The sequence below is a fragment of the Topomyia yanbarensis genome, chromosome 2 (genome assembly GCF_030247195.1).
Source record: "Topomyia yanbarensis strain Yona2022 chromosome 2, ASM3024719v1, whole genome shotgun sequence".
NCBI classification, from domain to species: Eukaryota; Metazoa; Arthropoda; class Insecta; order Diptera; family Culicidae; genus Topomyia; species Topomyia yanbarensis.
This window is the reverse complement of record NC_080671.1, coordinates 182,669,486-182,688,653: the sequence shown is the minus strand read 5'-3', so window position 1 is coordinate 182,688,653 and position 19,168 is coordinate 182,669,486. Positions and strand designations below refer to the sequence as shown.

The window sequence follows — 19,168 nt, the reverse complement described above, 5'->3', positions numbered from 1 at the left end:
TTCTGTATTTCTAGAAAGTAATTTAAAAAAAATCTTCAAAACTTGATCAATGTCCCCCCGTTCTACGATATCCACACAAAACTTACGATTTGACTGATTTCCGTTATCGGCACATTCGGTGGCGGAGAAGGCGACGAAGTGGTGGACGAATTGGACGAGGAAGTCGTCGAGGTCGCTGTACTTTTGTTCCTCGGTGGTGCCGGGGGAGGCGTTATTGGCAACACGTTGACGTTGCACTCCTTCGAGTTTCGGTTCGGAGAAATCCGGGCCGGAAAACTGAGCGTTTTGGTCCACTGCGATAAGCTCCGTACCATGGTGACGGTCGGTGCAAATTTTCGGTCCACTTTCCAAAAAAAAAATAAACTCAAACTACCATCGGTTCTGTTTGTTCTGGTTAACACTGAACACTTCCCTTGCTAAGCGATCTTCACCGGAAGCGTATCTTCCTTCTTTTCTCGTAAAAATGCACTCTCTTCGGTATGAGTACCATGAAAACTGATCAGATGTAGTGCTTCAGTAGCTTCCTTCGCAACTGGCGCTTATTAGGCCGTAAAACACTTGACACTTGATATCCGTTTTCCGATCGCCACGTAAAACGATCTCCCAAATCTCTAGTAATCTCGCAAGGCCAAAATGCAACAACAAAACTGATTAAAATCTTCGCTTCGATCACATTACGCAATAAGAAGACTTTTACAGGAAGAGCACTTCACGAATATCAATCCTAAAATTTTCATTCGTTTTTCTAAACAGTTCAAAAACCGTCTGCACTATGAAACGAGTTGAGAGCAACTGATTCGTATTGCTGATCGTCTGGAAGGGGCAAGCTAGCACTGCAAGCATAAAGCTGCACCCGTCGATGGGCTCGGTGCTACAAACACAAACATAACTGGCGAAGTTGAAAGCCCTGAATTTTACGTGTCTCGCTCACGCCAATGGAACCGGGATGGCAATGTTTATGTTCGCTCTCTATTCTGTCTCCGCTTCGTGTTCCGTTCGGTTGGTACTTCGGCGTTCGGGAAATGAGTCAAACGATATGCCGGCTCCAGCTAGCATATGCTTCCATCAGAATGAATTCGGTAGCATGAAAACTGCGTAACCCGAATGATGTGATGTATAATGTATACTAGGACAGGAACAGAGATTACCTAGGCAAAACCTCTAGCGCTTTGGGCATGCAATATTGTGAAATGGTGTTAGAAAGCGTCTTGGTTTTACATCTGCCATATTTTGGAGATTTTTTATAAACGGCTATTTGAAACGACTTATTGCGATAACTTAACAGAGTCGTGAATCATTTAAATAATTACAAAATGTAAAAATAAAAATAAATAAAAATATTATTGAGTGTCTATCGGATCTCGTCCACGTAACTTTATATTGCGCGTGGAGACCGACTTTCGCGGTGGGAAAAAGTGTGGGAGTCTTTTACTTTTCTCTTGTCGTCCACGTTAATGTCATCATCGTTAACGCTGTCTTGGTATTCACGATCAGGTGTTCTTCCTGGCTTGTTACGATTTATGACAGCTTATTTAAAACCAAAGATGCAAAGCCAAATCCAAGTAATTTATTTTGCTTTCCTCATGGAATAACCTCAAACGATGTTTACAGCACAATTTTTTTGTTTTCCTAACGAAATAATTTGGTACCATGATGATGCGCATTTTTGGAAAGTAAGAAATCCGACGTTCTTTTTATTTATTTATTTATTGTCGTCAAGCATGTCTAGATTACATAGAATGATATTACAATATTTTCTAGTTTACTCTACATTATTTCTACTGTAAAGTTATTTTTTTTATTTCTATTATAGAGGTTTTTCGGGTTAGTGAAATCTCTTTAGAAAAATCTCTAACCTTATGTGAGGGGTTGGGACTCGAGCCCAGGGAGCTGCATACAAGGCAATCGATTTACCAATCGCTATGCTCGTTCCTAAGTTGAAATTTAATTTGTTTTCTAGACATGGAAAAGTCAATTATTTCACAATGTTCATTATAATGACGCATCTTGACAGGGCTATTTATAGCATAGTTTGTCCGAAAAGATTGTTCTTGGAATCAATTACGAGTTCTTAGATGACGGCTAGATACATACAATTTTATTTGCGAAAGTAATGGTACGGCTTGTACATGTTGGACAACACCGTCGTTGATATAGAAAAGCGTGGCAAATTCGCGATGTTTTTGGAGTGTATGTTTGTTAATAAGCATGCAACGTGCTTTATATGATGGAAGAGAAAATGTCGTCCAGTTTAGTACACGAAGTGCGTACAAATGAAATTGTTTTTGGACTGACTCGATAGTTCTCCGTGCCGTACAGTGTATGGGTTCTATACTACGCTGCAATATTCCAAAATCGGTCTGACTTATGTATTGTATAATGATTCTATTGTATAAGGGTCCTCTAAATTATAGCTGATGCGTCTAATAAAACCCAACATACTATTTGCTTTATTTATTATTGTATTGTAATGTTCCACAAATGTGAAATGGAGTCTAATATTACGCCTAAATCTCGTACAATTTTGCAATTTTCTACAAATCGGTTTCCCAAGTGTATATCTATGGAGATATTTGAAGTTTTTCTGCTGAAGGTTATTGAGTAACGTTATGTTAGAGTTGACTTTTGCTACAACTCTCCTGCTTCTTCCGCGTAAGGTTGTTCACGGTTTGGTGCCTGATTGCAGTACTTACACTAGGACTTTTTCCATCATAGGTGGATTGCATAGCTTGTTTAATAGTAGTGCCGTGAGTTTTGAGTTTTATGATCAAGTAGGAGAGGAAAGGTCTTTCGACCCGCAACCTTACCACAAAAACGCCATTAGGAATATCCAGGAAAAAGTTTCACCAGTGTAACGGATTCTACTTCTTTGTAGTGCGACATGCATTTTGCAATTATCTCAGGAGGGGTACGAAGTGATAGGTCATGTAGCCTTGCCTCAATATAGTCATTTCATATATACATGGAATTGGAATTAACGTTGTCACATTCAACAACATTGTTTAAGTTGTTCTTCAAAACGAAACGACCGTCTTAGGCTAACGTGTTGGACAATATCAAAACTGCATTGCGGAGATGATGATACTGAATATAGGCGACTTCCTTAAGCCTAAGCTGCATTCTCACCTTCAGAAGGCATTCCGCTTTACGAAAACTCGATCCTATTGAACAAAATTTAAAGTGAATAGTGGAGCGTTGGGTCAGAGAAGAGCTTTTATTGTCAACTTTACTCATAATAGCAAGAATAAATACAAAGTTTCCTTTATTCTCGAGACAACGCATAATAGATCTAGTTTGTGGCGAATGACATACCGAGTTTAAAACGCCAATAAACAATTTTGGATAAATCTAAAGGCTGCTAAGTATACTGTGGTATATAATATATATCCTATACAGCTGCGTTGGTATTGTGCCGGTTTGACGCTTGAATTGAGAGAATTATGAGATTAAGGGGAGGGAGAATAGTATACAAATGCGAAATCTCAGTGTGCGTATTTTAAACGTCAGATATCTCAATGGAATTAAATACTGTGGCGTCTCTGATTAACTGAGGTACTATGCAAATTGTGTTCCCTTTTCTGATCACCATCGCGCTCGGGTCACTTGCACAAAGCTGTGGGAGCAGACAGCTGTTTGTAGTTACTCGTTCGGTGGAGTGAGATTACACTTCCATTCACATTGTCGGCTCTCGGTTATACGTGTAGATTGTAGATGTATGTATGGCTTACTTTCGGAAGAACCGGACAGCCTTCGCGAAGGCAGACAAGGCAACATTCACATACGGATAGCATAAGGTGTTTGGTACCATTATTGGTAACAGCGAAAGAGGATCAAAAGGAGAGAAGGAAATATGTCGATCTTCGGCACTAAATGGTGATGGTTCAGCTGCAACTGTAGTTGATCCTAAACACATCTTTACCTCCCTTCGAGGGTCGATCATGTTCTTGCCTGTTTTGTTTTGTTCGATCCCGCAGTTGAGCCGTTTTCTTCTTAGCATGCTGCATGACCTCATGTCTGTTCCTGTACAGCTATGAACTCATCTAATTTCCTTCTTACGCTGGGGAAGAAAAGGCTGTTTGTGTTATCATATCACTTCTTTTATTTTACTTAAGAATAAGGCATACAAATCTATTGTACTGGTGCGAAGGAACGCACAGCCGATATGGCCAATGTCGTTGCGTTCATTCCGACACCAGCACTAATTTGTTGCTCATATCCGTTGAAGCTCAATATGAAGAGCAGCATGCATTCTTTTCTTCTCTGTTTCCACTGATAATGTCCTAATGGATTGAGGGACTCAATACAAGATCGACTCAAGTTGAATTGAATGTAACGGAAAATAACCAATTTGAAAAAATTCCATTCCTCTATTAATTATTATCGATATTTTAAATTACGCATTACAATTCACGATTTTATGGTACTAGTAGTAGTGAGATTCTAGCTATCGCATAAAATGATACTGGTTATAAACATTTGATTAATAGTTTAGATCGATTGTGGATCTGTAAACTATGTCCATATATGTATCCCAATCATAACTAATTATATGTCGGTTTATAAAATCGTGAGACAAGCCGCAAAAACTCATCAACGTCTCCGCATTATTTAGTTTCATAAAATCGATTTTTTGGTTTTGCATCAATCGTTAGAATTATTATCTGAGAATGTTCTTGCTAAGTTTCCTAAGTTTCAGTATATAGCTGATAAATGCCTTTTAACTGTAAATTTATTTTAATTTGATTTTTTGTTTCTAAACACTATAAAGCCCATTTGATGAAAACCATGTTTTTCAAAATTCCATGCACGAGTTCAAAAAAAACTGTAACAGCTACATATACAAGAAAATCAATGTTTTTAGATAATTTAATTGTGCACAGACTGAACTAAAAAAATGTATTAAAAACCTCGTTTTGCAATGTTAGTAACGCATTTACTGCTAAAAAAATGCAAAAATACCATTCTAGAAATCTTCGGAACCATTTCCTAACTATTCATATAATACTCACCATATTGGGAATACTACTGATACATTCCACCATCATAATTCAACTATTATACTACCATACTCATTAAGTAACCATTTCCAATACCTTCCGTGTATCCTATATTGAAGATTCGTATACTACATTGTACTTTTGCGCCAGAGGTTATACTGATTTGGTGGTCTTTGTTATACGTACATCTGTTTACGCTGCTCCAAAAACCTGTAGATTAATATGATCAAAAATCCGCGTCTTACAATATTACGGCGATAGCTCAATTGGATAAAGCGTCAGTCCACTTAGTGTCAACGAAGTTCTCTTCAGAAGATAGCGTGTAACAAGATAAAACTTCATCAATCGATAGAATTGAAATGTTGAAGGGGAAGAGATTTTTTTTCTCCAGCTAATATTTTATCCATCGCTAGGCCTAAAATATGCATGCCACCATAATCTGTATGGTTCTTGAATGGTATGTTGTCAAAATGCTTATGGAAAACAGCACATTTTGGTATGGTGACTGTTCTTAACGACCCGTTGTTTGTATGGTCGAGCATGAAAAAACGACACTGGTTATGTTCGATATTATACTAGGCAATGGTTAATCTATTGTTGAACGAACCATATTGAAAATGGTTTTTGAACGTTTGATTCAATGGTTGGCATATGGTACAGATTTATGCGGGAAGGCACCACGTAGTTTTGTTTCCCCCTTTGCATCTTCCTGTTCGTTCAAAAAATAAATAAAAAACCACGCTAACACAAGCAATTTTAAATTAATATTGTCATCAGTGGCGTAAAGATGTCTATGAGCAAAGAGTCCCGATTATGGGCGCCTTGGTGCTTAATTTGATTTTCGTTTTCATTTCGACTTGAATACAATAATTTAGAGTTTACCTAGGAATAATATACGTATAATGACTGATCAAAATTCCTACGCGCCTTAATGCTCGCGATCAGATGTTCTTCCTTGCTTCTTGCACTTACAGGTCAAAAATGTTAACCCGTCGTTTTTCGCAATTGCTGCCTCGCTGTAGTGCTGGCTATTGATTTTGAGATACAGGACCGTACCGTACCGTATTATTTTTGTTTTGTGTAGGTACAATGAGTGGTTTGTGTAATGATGAACACATTGCACAAAATGTGATTTTGGCAACCATGGCAAATAAATTTATTTCGGCCGGCTATGCTGATCTCTCGACTTGTCAAACTTCTTTTTTTGTTTTGGTTTCGATGAGAGTGAAGTTGGCGGAAGTGGGCAGCAGAAACTGTAAACTTGAAATATTTGCAGGGCCGTAGCATGGTCTTCTTGCGTCCTTGACCGAGATTCAGTTCTGCGTCCCTTTTGGTGCTTACTTTTCCTGGCGGTTGACTTTGTAACAGATTAGCAAACCACTGAACGGGCTTTATTCCAACTTCTGCTAGAAAGTGCAATCCACTGCCCCAGTGCTTTTCAATTAACAAAGGTGTTTAACTTTCTTTTCCAGTTCGACTTTAGTACTTACATGGAAATGGCACAATTATCCTGACTGATTTTATGACTTATCTTCACTAGGTTTATAAAACAGATCAAGACTCGCATAGAGGTGGCGTCTTTGGAGAAGGCAAACCCCCACCAGCACGCTACGATTCTGCACAGGTGAAATGAAATTGTTGAATGTTGCGTCGTTTGTAAACGCTGGTAGCATGGTCAGCGAATATGTCGGAAGGAATGTGAAGTAAAGTGTCTGTAAGACAGTTTACCTGGTAAGCAATGTGTTTTAAAATGTACATGAAGATATACTTCAGGTTTAAACAATGAACCATTTTACATAAACAAGTGAAAACAACAGAAGATAATCAGAACGAAAAAAGGCGAAAACTCATTTTCAAAAAATCGAAAGCGACGCGGAAAACCGAAATTTTGCTGCATATTTCGGGCATGGCCATTAATACGGTGCACCAATAATCGGGGGACCCGGCTCTATTAAGAACGTGATGGTAATTCAGACCCCCTCGTATTTCTCAGAAAATCGTAAGCCTTTCTGACTGTCGTAGATATTCGTGGAACCGCTAGCCTAAAACATTATTTTTGACAACTGAATCTAATTATCTGGTTTTTTAGAAAGGAGATACGTGTTTCATTTTTTACCGCCCTCAAAAAATCATTATAATGGTAAAACCGTGATTAAAGCAACAAGTGAAAAAAAATAACAGGTAAGTATAGTAGAGAGCTTGAGGCTCCTATTTTATGGAATGATTTTTGTTTTGGTGAAAACACATATTTTCAAGACGCTCACTACTTTTGTGCTAAATGAGCGTACGGGGCTATTCGAACCCCCTATTCTATCAAACACCGTTCAGCGGCTTGCGGCTACCCAGACAATACATGTCACAGCAAAGAAAATACGTGATGCGCCAATTGACAGCTGTGACTAACCTGATTAATTTTTTGTAACGCAATTCATTTTTTTTGCTTCCTAAGGAGTTTTTCCAATAAATATTTCATAGGCAAAAACACTAAAAAATGGTTTAAATTGGCCCGTAGGGAGGTTCTAATTACCTCTACGTTTTAAAAGGATAGAAAAACGTAGAGTTTTGCAAAATGTCGCCTAGCGTTAGCATAGAGTGGTGCAAATGAACTATCTACCTAAAAGGGCGATTTGCTTAGGTAGGTCCGAAAAGCCTCGGGTTCCCCTACACTAAAGTTTTGTGAATTTTTTAACATAAGTTCACTGCAGATTTGCCTGTAATATTATCATGTATCATCATTGTTGATTTCAACCCGCCTCTATCATACAAAAAATCGAAAAAGTTATTTGAATATTTGTTCCTTCAGCAACCGTTATATTTATTTGCGATGGTCGAAAAAATCGATTTCCAAAACATTCGTGTTTGACTGCCGCTCATTTTTTTTTTTTCAAATTCCAGTTGCGAGTCTTGACCTTTAGAATCGTGAATTCAGTAGACGCTAGGTATTTGAAGGTAACAGATGACGCATCTATTCAGACGACTGTATATCAAGTCTAGTATACTGAGGAGGCAATTTTTGGAGCTATGTTTATTGATGTTGATTACGGTGCATATGATTCGATTTTAATTACCAGCTCAAATGCTTTCACGAAATTCTGGTTATGTCTCAGACGTTACTCACCTCCAGTTTTGCACCAGATGCAATTGTGATGTGTTGGTATTTAAGGTATTAAAGTAAAGGTCAGCGACCAAACTTTTGCATTACTATCAAATGAGTCGTTTTTTAACTTTTCATGACTACCGTAATTTCTGCCGTTTCTATATATTCTTAAAGCTTTTACTTTGCGCCCAACCGATGGTAAAATGAATGTCGAATATGGTCGACTCCGACTTTCTATTTAAAATAATACACATCGAACTCACTCGGACAATTTCTGATATTATTCCGGATCGCAGTTAATCCGCAATATTCTAAAGAATGAAACGGAGGCATAAATATTCAGCCGTGAAATATATCTCGAAACTTTGCCCAGATACGCTCAAATTTCTCATACCATGTCTAAAGCAATCGAATGACATTACTGGTGATAAGTATTTCATGAAGGACTACCACGCCTACATGTCCGCCCCCAAAATTGAAATCGATGGTGAACCACTGGGTTGGCTCTTTAAAGGATACCTTGCTTCAGTGGACATAAATTTTGCATGGCAATCACACAGGGCGGGACAACATTTGGGTAAAAGGGTCCAATACGCCCCCCTTAAGCAAAAATAGATATATTTCAGCGCTTTGCACCATGATCTACGCAGCAACTAATCTAATTTATTGCTATATATTTTTGAAAATAGCTCCTACTTTTTGTCAAAAGAATGCAAATAAGAATATTATTACACATATTTCAAAGATGCTCAAATTCTGGTTTCTTCGCTTACCCAGGGCCTTTTGTCCCAGTGGGGCGTATTATACCCTTTTACCCTATATGTCCCTTCAAACTCGTATAGGATATTTGCATCGGGCGTCATGAACTGCACTAAAAACACGCAGACCATTGTAGTAATATTGTCCGTTGTGGCAAGTGCGCAGTGTTCCTGCATTGAGGATGCTGTAAATGTGTCATTATTATGGGGAAGGGTTCACATGATCCAGTACCATGCCCCGCAAACAAACAGCATCCGGAGAATCTGAAGCATTTTCTTATAATCTAAGCAGTCTTTTTGCAAAAATACTAAATAGATCTACGTCTTTCACCACGACAGATCATTATGCTCTTTTGGCTCTGAAAGAGTGCTACTCTGACTCTGACGGTCCCTTGTGGGATATCTGTTGATGCTTTTTCAAAAACTATAGGCAGATTGGATTCATTTTATAGACTTGGGAGGCCGCCAAATATAACAGATCTAGAATGCGCTGACACAAAGCTGAAGCAATCAGTCTCTGGTCTTAGAAATTAAAGCTCAAACAAGGAGTTTCAAGTGCTTCCGGGAACACTAAAATTCTCAAGTGGTTGGCACCGGATACTCTGTTATTACTACATGATCTTCACTACAGCTTTAAGAAGGTAACCTCCTTGAATGTGGCAGTCCCATTTATGTTTCTATCAAACTTTGAAATTTAGCGATAAGTTGCAATAATTTTCGCCATTTTTTGGAATTTGAGATGCGAACCACATTCGTTATTTTATCCACTTTACATTAGAGAACACTATCAGTTCTTGTGAATAAAACTGAATTGGACGTCAGTCCAATTCAGTTCCGTAATGCCACGGAACTGTCAAGTTGCGTGGCATTATCTTCTGGCATTTGGAGTCTCAGTTTTGCGTCTTTTTGATGTTTAAATTGGCTTTCAGTTCGACTTTCGAACAAAAATTTTGCTTGCACCTGGCAATGAAATATTTGTCCTGATTTATATTCTTAATTCTTCTCACTTATTTTATAACGTTGTTCAAGATTTCGTCGAAATTTCAATACAAACAAATATTCGATGTTATGGTTACAAAACAATCAACATAAACTGAAGTGAGATATATATGCTTTCTTTAGTATCGGAGGTACCTGAAATTCCGGATATTCTGCATTAATGAAAATAAATTTCAGTATATTTTCAACCGCCAGACATTAATCACGATATGGAGTGTGCTTTCTGTTTATCCCTGAGACAGCACGAAACGAACGACAGTTGCATTTATCATGTGTGCTTTGTCAGAAGAACAAAACAAACTGTTACTGTATTCGTGTTGTGGTTATTTATGGAGATTAGTGGAACACTTTGGCGAGAAGTGGTGCTCCGCTCAAATACGGTGTCTATTGACTTCCGATCGTTTTGCATAAGCCCGAGTATGACAAATGAGGTCAGGCCTCGGGAAGTCGCCTTTATCTAGCTCAACCACGACAGAAATACAGTGCTGATAGCGTTCAATAAATTCGTACAGGCGTAATGGTTCTATACCAGCACGTGGTTGGGTGTGACCACGCCAATAGACGTATCAGCATGTACGCGGACGATGAGAAAATCGATATTCGGCTACATGATCTAGTAGCACTTGGTGGCCATTAAAAGTGTAAGGCTGCAGTTGGAGAAGTGGAATCAATGAGAACGACACTACTTTCCAGGTATTATTAATAATGCGATAAGGTTATAATGAAGTTGGACCGACTTAATCCATCCTACCTAATCCTGCAATGTAAAGCACAATGCGGTAGTACTATTACACGAAGCACTCCTTGTACATATCAAGGATGGTTCTGTGAAAAGAGAGTACATTACTGATAACCCTGCTCAGAAACTACTGAGGAAATCTACGAAAATAATTTCCAATACACAGTTTCCAATACCATAATCTGAACCACAATCGATTGTCGAATTTGTAGCTGCAGCTCAGGTAACGATGGCAACTGCAAAAGCTGCGCCAAGTAACTCCAGATAAACACCCAGCACCATCAGAGAGGAAGCTACCAACAAGGATGGAGGGTTGAAGTCGTAACATGTAAGGGAAAGAAGCAAGGAGAACATCTGATCGCGAACATCAAGCAGCTACCACGATGATGACGGATATGTAAAGTGAATCTCCAGAGACGCCCCGAAAGAGAAGTATTTTTCAGTGCACACCAAAAATTTAGATCTGCTGGACCAATCGTGTTAAAAATGTTCACAGTATGGTAAAATAATTCTATTATATTCTATTCTAACCCTTACACAGCCAGTATTGAAAAGCATCCTGGAAAACACTGTAGTTATACTTTAGTGTTTTTCTTGTCTACATTAATATTTGGAGCATATTATAATATGTCGCAAATATTAAAACGGCCAGGCCTACTGTGCAGAGTTGGGTTTAAAGATGTTTCAATATTATCCGGCAATTGAATTATTCATTTAATGAACAATTTAACCAACGAATCGTTTTGAAACTTGAATGTGGATGAAACCAGGACGACCGTACCGACCGTTTCAAATTAGAGGGGGTTGGGTTAAATCGTTGGGAGTGGCTTGGCTAAGGAGGTTAATGTCACTCCTTTGGTCCTTTTGGATGGGACAGAGGTATTTACACCTTGCCCTGACTAATGAGCCTAGGTTAAAGCGCCTATTCTTGCTCATGTTCACAGTATGGTAAAATAAAATTAAAAATTAATTAAAGTTATGTTTCACCAACAATCATTCAGCCACGGAAATATACCTAATATAAATAAAATTATTTATTCAGCATTTAATAAATGGACCGATTCTTCCTTGCCGACAATTCAAATTTGTCTATGAAAAGCGAATTTCACCACTCAACTATTCTTTTGCATTAACCCGAAATGTTTGAATTCACATCACGTGCCGCCGCTACAGGGATAAACCGGTATAGATCTTTGAAGGAGCCGAATAAGAGCCACCTTAAAAGCTTCGCTTAGCATGCACCGTCGCAAGACACTGACGATGAGTCAATATTTGCAGGTCGCATGCCTGTGTTGCTGATGGTGTCTTATGATTTCTGCTTATGTCATCGACGCCACCGTTGCCGCCTAATGCCGTTTGAGATACTCGAACCGGCCGGTTTCAAGCGGTATGAGGGACGGGATGAATCAGTACTATTGGATAGTTTAAACAAAGAAAATTAATTAGCTATTTTTACGCCAAATATCGGTCATGGCGGTAAAACTGCCGCATCAGACAACAAATTTAAATGCTCAAGCTGAGAAAAATAAACCTTTCTCTTAAAGAAACATAGCGATTGGTAGTTTGGCATGGTTTAGTTTCGGTGCAAATGAAATATACAAATCGAATAGTAGCTGATTTTTTATGCAGTCTGTGTTTATACAGATACTAACCAAAACAAATAATAATTCCAAATCGAACACAAAGCAAAACGTGACAATTGAATCTAAATTTAGATTATAGAGTTTCCTCTTTCTTATAGATACCTTCATTAATTGATAGCTCACTCTTCACGCTACTGTCTTGCAGATGTCGACCACATGTGCTATCGTAGTTTTCGTTTTCAAGTTGCAGCTTTTGAGAAACAACGCGAATCGAATTTAATAGTCGAAATTTCTCAGATGGCTTAAATTTCCGATACAGCCTCCACGGTGCATTCAGCAATCGACATCCATCGAAATACATACACCATTTGTCCGTCTCGACTCTAGCAATCGATAATCGAGAGGCGAAAAAAGAAGCAAAATAGGAAAGACCTCAACACCCTTGAAATCGAAAAAAGGCATTTTAGGCTAAACAAAAATAACACAGCAATGAATAGACGCAAAGTTTGGTTTCTCTCGATCACAATCACCCTCCCGTGCACGGTAAAAAATAAAAATGTTAATTTATACATAATACATGAGATGGAATACACCTTTGAGTAGGAAATTATAGTTGAGTACTAGTGTGACTATTACATATTGGTTTTGTCAATGCTAATAGAATTCCAAGTTATCCAAGTTTGAAAAAAAAATCCATTTTTTTTGCGGTGTACTCATAGCGTCTGCAGATCAAATCGAAGTGGCTTTGTCAGTTAGAGGATACGTAAAAGCCGTTACGGTTGAGGCTGTCTCTAGGTTTTGTGTCTTTTTTGTATTTGTTTAGACCTTAAAATCGACACGAGTTCGGTTGGTACCCAATCGAAAGCGGAACGGTTTGTGAATTACTTTTTCGGCAGATTGTTCCGTAAATGCAGACGCGAAAAACATTGATTGGTAATCTATTTCGATGATCGAGTAGTTAGGGATGCTAGCCGATTGTAGGTTTTATTCGAATATGTTTAACATTAGAAAGTCGATTTTGTGTAAAATGCACAAAAACGCCACATAGTGCACGATTAAAGCGATTGGTTGGGACTGACGTCCCAGAAGAACAGAAATCGCTTTGCCGAATAAAACATTTTTGGCAAGCAAGCCAATGTAGCAATAGACTACTTCGGCCTAGGCAACAAAACTAAATTTTATAGTACACACAAGCTGTGTGTACATTTTTTGGGTAAATATCTAACTAACTGATAATAAATTATTGACAACGGTCGTAGGAAAAATGAGTATAGTAGAGATCCAAAATTTTGAAAAAAAAAAACTATCATGGTTAGGTGGTGACTCCTGCGTTGTATTCATGGACCAATCGTCGAATGTTAGTGTCCCGACGGCAAAAGTTCAGAGTAATAATATGATCGTAGCTCTACTTAGAAAGTTGAACTCTTAAAACCGTTGATATCGGTTAGATCCGTAAGAAATTCAACAGGAGGCTATGCTGCTAATAACAAATGTATCAGAAGAGACTTTGATTAGCCATCAGCGATCTAGACATGTAATTTCTAACAATTTTTTGTCCATTTCAATAGCTTGGTCACCATTTAGTTCCTGTAACTCCGGCCAGTTTCCACCCACCTGACGACCAAATGGGGGGACCACCCCCTCTCCCCATCCGGGGGGGGGGGGTCGTATCTTTGAGTCGGACTTTTCCAGGGTACTTAAACTCTGGCGATATCATCGACAAGCAAACCAAGCATTGGATGGTGAGTTCGATGCCCGACTGACGATAACATGTTCACAATTTTGAGATCGGTACAATGTGTGTTAGGATGCGATCCGACAAAGATGGTTTCGGCCACAAAAGAAGGTAAAGGAACCTGGTACGTCTTAAGGACGATTTAGAAAAAGGCATATAACGGAGTCGCAGCAGTGCGTTGGTGCACCACGGAGTGCTGAGCAATTCTCCTCTGGTGGTGATATCTTTTCGTGGTTCAACCCTCCTCGAATACATTTACCTCGGACTAGAACGCACTACCATCCCCAATGCTGTACTACCACTAAGGTAAATTCGGGCACGGTACAAGGGTGTGCCCCAACCAACTTGTCTGAACTGAAGCCTGAAACACTCTTCAGATCGACATAACCCATACATCAACGTCCCGAAGTGCTTAAACTACAGTGGCGAGCACCCAACTAGAGCAAAAAAGTGCTCTAAATACATGGAAGAGGATGCCATAAAGCGAAAGTTTCCCAAAAGCTTTCCTTTCCCGAAGCAAGAGCTCTAATAGCACAAAAGTGCAGAGGACCTCCCCTGCTTTGCCAAGGCGATGGAGGTACTGGAGGATGGCAAACTTTTGGAACGTGAATTGGCGATGACGTTCCGACGTGGGGCAGGTATCTGTGCGTACCTCGCCAGCTTAGGAGATGTGGTGCGCCAATGCGTAACCGACGGCCTGCACGCCGACATCGCGATACTCAACGTTGCGAAGGTATATAACACCGTGTGGCTTACGGAGTACTGCAACAGCTGGCCAACTGGGTGATCACCGGATCATCGCTTACTAAGCGACTACCTGCCCGTTCGTAGATCCCGCATAGGAATCGGGGGTACACAATCCGACGCCTTTCCAGAGGACAACGGTGTCCCCCAGAGATCAGTTCTCGCTGTAACACTGTTCCTGGTGAACATGAACTCTTTGTTCGTCAGTCTGCCGGCAGCGATATATGTTTTCGTCTACGTCGACAACATCGTGTTGGTCACCATAGGAAGGACCACGTCGTAAATGAGCGGAATCATTCGGTTTTAACATGACACCCGCTAAAAGCGTGATTACACACTGCTGCAACAAAAACCACATTGCAACCGGAAGGCTGATCCTGCTGAACTACCCGAGTAGAAGAAAATAACCTCAGAATACCAAATTCAGGTATACTGAACCCAATACTTGAACACCATAATAAGGTATTGAGGAGCCTTGCATAAGAGGTAAAATACCTGAAATAATAACTGAGACATGCACTACGAATAACTAGTTGATAATGAAACGAGTTATTGTAATACCTGAATAATAACAAAACCTCCAATAACACAATTCTTTATATGAAGGAACTTAATAAGGTATTGATTTGGTATTTGTAAAACTCACTAGAATACATAAAAAATACTAAAATAAAGTATTATACCTCATTAAGGTATTAAGCAGGTATTGAAGATTGGTTCTTCAATACCTGCATAATACCTTAATAAGGTATTAATAATCAATTTATGCCAGGTTTTGGTATGATACCAGAAAATAGTACGCTCGGGTTATTGGCCAGTTATTTTCTCTTGGACGGATAGCGGTCTATATCTATCGTAAGGAACCGAAGATTTTGGGGATAACCGTAGACCGTCGACTCACTTTCGCGCCACACTTCCAAACGTACCAAGGCAGACTGCCGGAGCCGATTGCGACTAATGAAAACAATCAGCTCCCGGCACAAGCGCTGCAATCATCACACTGCCTTCAACATTAGCCAGGCCCTAGTCCACAGCAAGACGGGTTTGAGATAACGTTCTGCAAAACGGAAGGGCTCATCAACATTTCAAGTCCGCTATAGCACGGAACAATTCGCACTGCCTCTGATCTATTACCCAGCACGCCAGCTGAGGCGGCCTGCATGGAAGCCGGGATTCTCCCTCTTCGTTGGGCACTCACTAGAAGAGCATTGGGATTTTTAGAACGTACAGCCGGAGAGGACTGATTCCTGCTACAGGCAGCTAACGAGATCCATCGGGAATACACAGACATGGATCTGCCAGCGATCGCCCGCTTACATTGAGTTCGTGGCCGGACCTGGCACGCCTGCGGACTCAACCTGGACACAAATCTGCCTGTCGCTGCTGGTAGTGAAGCCAGAGCCAAATACAACCGCCTGATGGCGCCAGGTATAACAATCACGCGCGAATATTCACCGACGGCTGAAAATTTTGTGAGCTGCCCGGTGTACTGTGTACTCCGGCAGCACTATAATCCACCGAACTCCATCAGAGAGATCCTCACCAACAACCACGCCCGAGAGGAATTGCTACTGTCCTTTCTTAAGAATACGGTAATAACACCTATATAACAAAACAATGATTTGTAAATGCAAATAATCCGATACTAATTACAATAATTTTTCTTTCTCGCAAGGCTAATGACCGATGAGGTTAAAGCCCTTAAATAAATAAACAAAAATGAAATGAATTATGTTAATACTCATCTGGATTTCATTTTCCAATGCTACCGAATAATTGGATCTTCCATCGAAATTGTAATTTTGTCTAATTTGGGAGACCCGTTTGAGAAATTTTGACTCAGCAATATCAAAAAATACAAAAACCTTTACATCACTGAAGAGAAGCAGTTGCTGGTGACATGTTTTTATTCTATAGGTTATAGAAATTATTTCTCGCCGTTTTATGGAAGTGAATATAAAACTCAAGGAATATCTACAACCGCAAATGGTGAGTACGGTCACATTGTCACAGAAAACAAGTGCTTTCAAGCGTATATTGTAGGTATGGATGTCGAAAATTAAAAAAGCAACAATATGAATTCGTTAAAAACTTCGCATTCCTAACTCCAATGCATTGCTTTCAAATATTAATTTAGAAACCCCGAAGCCTAACACTTCGATTACTTTACTAGCGGATACATATTGGATAGTTTATAAATGAGACAGCCGATGGCGATAGGTTACAACCGAAAGAGCGACCAAGTGATGGAAAAGAAACACATCTCGAAGTGGCGATGATTGCTCTCTAGAGGCCGACTGTGATGCTGCACTGTGTTATGATTGCTTTCCGTTTCGAGTTGATTGTTTTGTTTTTGCGAATTGTGAGTAAATACTTTGTCTGGGTACACGAATCAAGAGACCCCTTAAAAGCGCACTCTAGACTCTTTCAGATTGGTTTCCACTTTTACTTAATGTGTAGCTTACGCAAGTAAGACTTATGATTTGCGAATTCGGATGTGCAATAAATGAGTGTATTAACTCATAACGTTGATGGTAGTCTTTTTTTGACTGAGACTGTTTTACTTTTCAACGTTCGCAAACAAATACTAAGTTTATTTGAAATCGGTAAACTTTTATCACCATTTCCTAAGAATAGTTTTGTCTGAAGATAAGAAATTTTAGTGCACTCGATATACCACGATTCATGCTATTGTACATAAAGGCCGGAAATTTATTAAAACATGCGTAGCACCCTGCCCCGATTCCTTAAATTGATTATAACTCGGCTTACAGCGATTAGATTTCGCTTTGTATCAATATACTCGCTTCGTTCCTAAGAAGCAGTAACATTAAAAATTTGATTCGGAAGAAAATGTTAAATACTCGCGTTTGAGTGAAACAAATGGTCGCATACAATGTATCCTTAATTATCCTACCATTTGACCTAATGCGTTGAATAGAGATAGCAGACACTGCTCTAACTAATGCATTCAAATAGGTGGGATGAATATGGATCATCCACCACCCACTTGGACCTAACAGTCACTAATTGCACTTACTTTAAATTTGTTTCTTCTTCTTTTCCGCGCCTTGGGTCAGTGGTAAAATGCGGCATCTGTTTTTGAAATTCCTCTATGGTTTAACCACCTTGAACCGACTAGCAGACGATTTGGACTATCGGCGTGTCCATCGTGAATATTTCTTAAAGTAATCATATCTAATAGCAAATAGGTTTGATAATTAAGGCTCGAATTTTTTCATAGCTGTCAGCATTCGTACTATAGGCCACCACTTCCAGAAAACCATAGAGTTCGGCTCATAACATTACCTGTCTATATGAAAAAGGCAAACACTGGTGATTACTTTTACCAAACCAAATGATATCAAAATGTTTTTAAAATTATTGCAACATAGCACTTTATCTATGCACCATGAAATGCATCGTGGTAGTAAATTATTTCATTCTTGTATCAAACATTCGTTTTCAGCTTACTATTCTTGCGATATGCTGTTATATTAATATCATCAGCGCAATATTTGTATGGAAAAACTTCTACAATCCAAATACCGTTCTCACTTAAGTGAAATTTCAAGCAATTTTATTTTTCCTCGTTCGAAATATCAATCTATCGCTTTTAGAACGCATCGACAATTTACGAGTAAGGGAGAAAAGGGGACGTATACCCATAGGACAAAGGCGACAAAAGGAAATGCCGTTTCTGGGCGCATGTGCTAGTCTCTAAAAACAGAGACCCTACCGATTTAGGACAGAGGGTGTGCTGTATGGCATTTGGTTTCATATTCTCTTTTTCTCTTTTCCTTTCCATCATCTGGCTCCTTTTCGAGCCACATATCCTTTCGGGTGTCGTTCAAAACGTTGCAGTTTGGCGAGCAGCCGCGCGCCAGTTCATTGTTTACCACTATTTTTGGGTGCACTTTCGAAAAATCTCTTTTATTATTACAACAGCTATGGTGAACCAGGCGAGACCATGCACACATGTCCTGTTTTTGTTGTTCTTATTTCCTTTCCGGTCTTATTCCTATGTAGGGTGCTTAATTGGAAAAGCACGATCGGATGGAGTTTCCTGCGTACGGATTTTCATGTCGATCCCGCTCGTGACGCTAATTATAGACATTCAGTTCCCGTTGCGGTAATTGCTGTTGCCAGGAAGAAGGATGATCCTCTTAACAGCTGATCCAGACACTGGGCGTGAATGATTGGAAGTGGGCTTAGCGCAACATATTTTTAGAAATTGGTCCTCACTTGGGATTCAATTGGATTACAACAGAGTCGACCGTATACAAGTTTGTAGCTAGAATAGGCGTATTCGGAAAATACTCTTTTTTGGTGAAGACATCAGCTACTTACTGTTGGAGGCAGAAAAATTCTATTACTCTTATTAATATATAGAGCAATCAATACTGTTTTCCACTGAAATTTTCGTGAGCTTGAACTTGTATGATTACCCCCAAGGAGCTTTTATTCTCTAACTCTAAGCACCTTGGATTACCCCTACTGGGAACAATTCCGTTAT

At 39.4% G+C, this 19,168-nt stretch overlaps 1 protein-coding gene across 2 annotated transcripts in view; it reads right to left on the bottom strand.

The window, feature by feature from the left end:
- Positions 1-19,168, bottom strand: part of LOC131682337 (TNF receptor-associated factor 4-like) — a 175,815-nt gene that overhangs the window by 19,611 nt on the left and 137,036 nt on the right. The window contains exon 1 of one of the 2 annotated variants that reach the window (XM_058963724.1): positions 87-776. The exons of the other annotated variant lie outside the window; for it this stretch is intronic. Within the exon in view, the coding sequence (XP_058819707.1) occupies positions 87-314 (228 nt within the window). The 5' untranslated portion in view covers positions 315-776. Of the gene's footprint in view, positions 1-86; positions 777-19,168 lie in introns of those variants that run through there. 2 annotated transcript variants of the gene reach the window in all.